Source organism: Bipolaris zeicola (genome assembly GCF_000523435.1).
Source record: "Bipolaris zeicola 26-R-13 unplaced genomic scaffold scaffold_543, whole genome shotgun sequence".
In the NCBI taxonomy this organism is placed as follows: domain Eukaryota; kingdom Fungi; phylum Ascomycota; class Dothideomycetes; order Pleosporales; family Pleosporaceae; genus Bipolaris; species Bipolaris zeicola.
Window position 1 is genome coordinate 1 of NW_006912592.1, and position 4,992 is coordinate 4,992.

The window sequence follows — 4,992 nt, forward strand, 5'->3', positions numbered from 1 at the left end:
GAACTACGTAGATACTTGTAGGCCCAGCCTGCACGTCTTATATAGCCTACCGGCTGACACAGGACGCTAAACCAAAATAATAATAATAATAATAATACAGGTTATTTTCGTGCAAATTATACGAACTGAGTAATAGCACACTATTAAAGATTATACACCACTAAACGTGAGAAGACTTTGAACGCTTACTCCACTGAACCCACGTCTGCATAACAGTTCCCGTCCACGGTGAATGGGAAATTCGGCAACAACCATGGCGCTCATATTCTCAACAGCAACACCAGCCCCTTCTAATATCTGCAGCACTGCACAAAGCGTTTCGCCTGTAGCCAGCGTGTCATCTACCACCACGATTGGACTGTTGTTAGGTACTGCGCTTCGTTCAATCTCTATGCGCTTCTGTTTCGAGTCGCCGCGGATCAAAGATGAAACATGCGACCGAGATTTCACAGCAGAAACAGTGGGTGGGGGAAGCTTAGCAGCTTCGCGTATGAGTACTAAGGGGACGTTGACCCGCAAAGACAATGCAGAAGCAAAAACGATGCCACCGACCTCGCAACATGCCACCGCAGCGACGTTGCTCCAGTCGCCAATGAAATGATTCTGTAGGAGAGACGTGCACAAAGCCAGCCCGTTCGGCTGTTGAGAAATGCCGAGCACATGGCGGAACACGACATTCTTGTGTGGGAAGTCGGGTACTAGACGTACCATGTCAGCAAGTCGCAGTAAGTCTTCGTGAACCAAGGGTAACAGGTTGTTCTTGAACAAGATTCTCGCAGCTTCATTGCCGTGCACTTCGTTGCGGAACACGGCACTGGGTCGGTAGCTCAACGCCTCCTGATGTGGCTTGACTGGTTCAATCGCTTCGTCACGTGCAAGACTCATGCCCTCATGATTACACCCTTTGCGCGATCGTCGTGTTTGTTCACTGGCTTGCACATAAACCTCGAGAAGCTTGCTATTTGGCACAAGATGCGACAAGGCAGCAACAGGTGCTTTGTCTCGCATACCGGTGATCACAAGTACGCCCACATCGGCAGCACCATGTACCACTCGCATGAATTGCTCCTCTGGCAGCCAGGGTTGGTGCTGTAGTTTTTCCATGAAGTATGCTGTCAGGGCTGGGCGGTGCTGCTCCTTGTACGCGCGATCAGAAAGCAGCCGATCAGGGTCGGCACCAGTAGCCACCGCGTATTCCCGCTTGGTCGCTTCACTGATGCTCACAGCGCGAGTCGTGAGGGCATGTTCTGCGAACATGGAGACCCACACATTGGCACAATAGTCTTTGCCAGCACAGCTTTCACCGGTGACGAGAAGGATGAGCTTCGGACCCAATGGCGGTTTCGGGAGTGGACAGGCGTAGGCCAGCACATTTCGCGGATCCAGCCTATTTTTGAGTTGAATGAGCGGTTGCCGGTTGACGCCAAAGGCTTTGCTAGCAAGTGTAGCATCCCTCGGGTCAGGTCCGAGGTCGGCGCAGTATGCCCCACTAGATAAAGGCAGCAAGTCATCTGCAACACTGTAAACCCATTCTACAGCGGCCCGAGCGATTCCGGTGTCATCTTGATCGCGAGGCCAAACACCAGTTATTACACAAGCAAAGTGCCAGTCTCGACAGCCAAAAGCAGTAGCTTCAGCCGCGATGTCACTAATCGCCTCTCCTCCTTGCAGTAGATGAAGGTAGCACAGTGGTGACGGGCGAGCTTCCATGGCTACCACCAACCGCTCAGCTACCTTGGGATTGCCTATGTCTTTCATGAACAAGCAACGCTTGAACGAAGACGTTTTGCCCCTGCCATGACCACCATGCATCTTCGAAACGTACATTTCAGTCTCAAACAGACCGACGCTGTCTACCACCTTGACCTCGTCTTCCTCTGCTCCGAGATGTGAATTAACGGTCGTGGAGAACGAACATTTCGACGCGGCGGATGAGGTTGTAGACTCAATCATGGTGAAGCCAAGATGCAGTTGACCATCTTCCCAGTATAGGTAGGCATCTGCAGAACAGTTTCGGCTGAGCTTCCTCGCAATAAGTTCGTCAAACCGGCCAAGCTTGAGCTGCGCTTCAAGACTACCGCTGAGTGGCACAACCCAGTTCCGAACGATATATACTGGAGCCGTGTAAGCCCTGAACGTTACACTGACGACGATGCCGAGGTTTGTTCCTGCGCCTCTTAACCCCCATAGAATTTCCGTTTCGTTCTCTGCTCGAACAGACATAGCTGGTTGATGTTCACTTGGAACATAGCCCACACAAAAGACCTGGCCAGAATCAACACTGACCATAACAGCGCCTACGATAGCGTCGCAGCCCAAACCATGGAGTCGAGCCAGATGTCCGATGCCGCCTTGCAGCCATAGTCCTGCACCTACACTTGGGCGAGATCCCAAGGGCACTGTCACGCCTGCCTCCATAGCTTTCCTGATGACGTCTCCCGATGTGCAGCCAGCCTCGACGACGACGAAAGCGCTTGAACCAGAATTGTCAAGCAAGTCTCCCTCTTCTTTACCATGAACATATACTCGGTCGAAGGCACCCATATCGACTGAGATGACGTTGTTCCAAACACAGTGGCCGCTGTGCCTCCCACCGATGATGATCAAGCCGACCGCGTGCTTGAGGGCCCACCGCACACACAGCTGAATGTGGTAGATTTCTGTTGGTCTACAGATTGCCGCTGGCCGACGCAGATGAGCCTCCCGATTCTTGATCTGCCTATCTGTCCTCAGTGCTGGCAACTGTGCTATGAGCTCTGATACTCTGGCCGCATGCTGATTGAAGGCCACCATAACATCTGGCGAGCGGAATGATAGACAGCTGGGATAGGCGTCCTCACGGCGACCTAAAGCTCGACACACCTCCCTCCACTGGACTTGGACAGTCTTTTGCACTTCTTCATCATGCATTACGAAGCCTGCGATGAAGGGAGTAAAGTCGTCCAGGACTTGATCTTTATCTGCCACCCTGACGACTCCTGTCGGGAAAATAGCGGTTCGATGACACACCAAGCCATCAAAAGGCAGATTTCCGTCACGATGGAAAACTAACACTATTCCACCTCTCCTCTCTCCAAGCATTTCCAGAGCCTGTTCAATAGATTTTCGTTTCGATTGGATACCGTACATGCTGTGGCAAAAGAGGATTACGTCGTATCCCCTACCTTCGTTAATGGTGTCACTAATGCTTTTCTGCTTCGTGTTCTGCTGTGGATCAAACGGCAAACGATGAATTGTTGGTGGCCTTTCCAAGCAAGGGAATCGTGACCTCATTATAGCATCGACCGAAAGCCATCCTTCTAGACTTGCTGCAAATAGTTGGTTGGGCTCAAAAGCTTCATATTGTCGGATTTTCCTCCTTTGATGATCTGGGAGACCACCAAGCACGCTCTTGGGGCCAGGCCCAATTTCGAGGGCAGAGATCTGGGACCTCGAGTCGAACAGTGGCGCCAGGACCTGAGTCAATTGTGGGATGATGAAATCCTGATAACATGTCGAACCCTGCACCAAGATATTGAAACCGTTGTCGTACTGTGTATCCGATAATGTCTGCCTTGAAGTCGTTGCCTTGACGCCTGTCTTCGACTGGAGGGCGCTTTTTAAATCTTGCAGAGTAGCCATCTTGTTCGCTTCTCAAACACTCAAGATAAAGTAATAAAGATAGTGGCGTCCACCGACATCAGTCGATTAATAAGAATCTACGCTCTCATGCACTTGCAGGCTCCGGTTGTAAGCAGGCGGCCTTTGATGCCATACCAAGCCTCTGTTGCCTAATGGTAACTTTATCCGAGTATTACTTTCTGCTTTTGAAAGTATCGTAAGTCAATCATATACTAGGATATCGGTCCAATCAAAGTCTAATGCTGGTTGAGCAGGTGGTTCAGTACATATGCATAATAGGCGGGCCGATGTGCCGCCTGCGATAAAAGGTAGGCAGCATGCAGAAAGTGGAAACTGCAATTTTATGTAGGTGTACATATTTGCAATTCGGCGTCTTACACATCGTATTGATACAGCACTGCCATGTGTCACCTTCCAGATGGAGTTTAATCCTCGTAGGGGCAACATGCGCGGATTGCAGGGTGGTTTTCCTCGCCTTATCACAGCGTTGAATGGAAAGTAGCCATGTCGCACACATTCATACTAGTTGTCCACGATTATGGAGCTATAATGAGCGGTTTGTCCCACGTCTGACCGGTTCGTGCCGTGAGCAAAAAGCGCTTAGTGAATGGTTGTGACTCTACGTGCATGTAAGCGCGCACAGCACCTGCAATCTCAGCTTGCGTCTGTTGGGATGTTTCGCCAAGACCGGATAATTGTAATGGACCAATGGCTATTGATTCGCTTTTTTAAGGATTTGAGTCGCAGCAAGATCTTGTTGCCCACGGACTCCAGCTGTGCTCTTATATATCCAGCTGAGTACTTTTTCTGATCACTAAGCTATCAAACAGCTTCTTTCTCTATAAAGGCACGCAGTAATCTTCGTTGAGGCTCTTTTTGAGTAGGACAAGAAGCACTTCTATTCAATAGTTTATTCAACATATCACGTCTCTATACACATTTATGCCTCATGGATTCGAAGTGGAACAGGAATATGCCTGCCTCTAAGCAAGAGACTAGTGGTGCGTGGAGCAATTCATCAGAATTGAAAGCTTGGATGCAGGGCAAATTGCAGGGAAATGAATCAGATGTGGTAGATATGGGCGATGGATATGGTGGAGACAAAGGAGCAGAGAACGGGAACGGCAAAGCGGCCAACAACATAATGCAACGCTCAGAGCCAGAGCAACGAAGACAAGAGACTTGACGCATATCGTTGTTTCCCTAATGCCGGCGATTGAGCAGAGTTGCGCAGCAGGTTCCGCCTTATGGCAGAACAGTTTGTTCAAGTAATTGAAGATTATTATTATTCCATTATAGTCCTGTATCAGCCGTTGGCTATGTAGGACTTTGGCCAAAGGCCGTTCTATCTGACTAGTTACAATTTGGTAC

The 4,992-nt window shown here is 49.8% G+C and overlaps 2 protein-coding genes across 2 annotated transcripts; one reads left to right on the forward strand and one right to left on the reverse strand.

Moving 5' to 3' along the window:
- Positions 1-150: 150 nt before the first annotated feature.
- COCCADRAFT_10356 (uncharacterized protein) lies at positions 151-3,621 on the reverse strand (the record flags this gene model as incomplete). The annotated part of the gene is made up of 1 exon (XM_007720632.1): positions 151-3,621. One exon carries the CDS (start codon positions 3,619-3,621, stop codon positions 151-153), a length of 3,471 nt encoding a protein of 1,156 aa, XP_007718822.1.
- Positions 3,622-4,570: 949 nt separating this feature from the next.
- On the forward strand, positions 4,571-4,807 carry COCCADRAFT_113135 (uncharacterized protein; the record flags this gene model as incomplete). Its single annotated transcript, XM_007720633.1, has 1 exon — positions 4,571-4,807. The coding sequence occupies one exon, from the start codon at positions 4,571-4,573 to the stop codon at positions 4,805-4,807; it is 237 nt and encodes a 78-aa protein (XP_007718823.1).
- Positions 4,808-4,992: the final 185 nt, after the last annotated feature.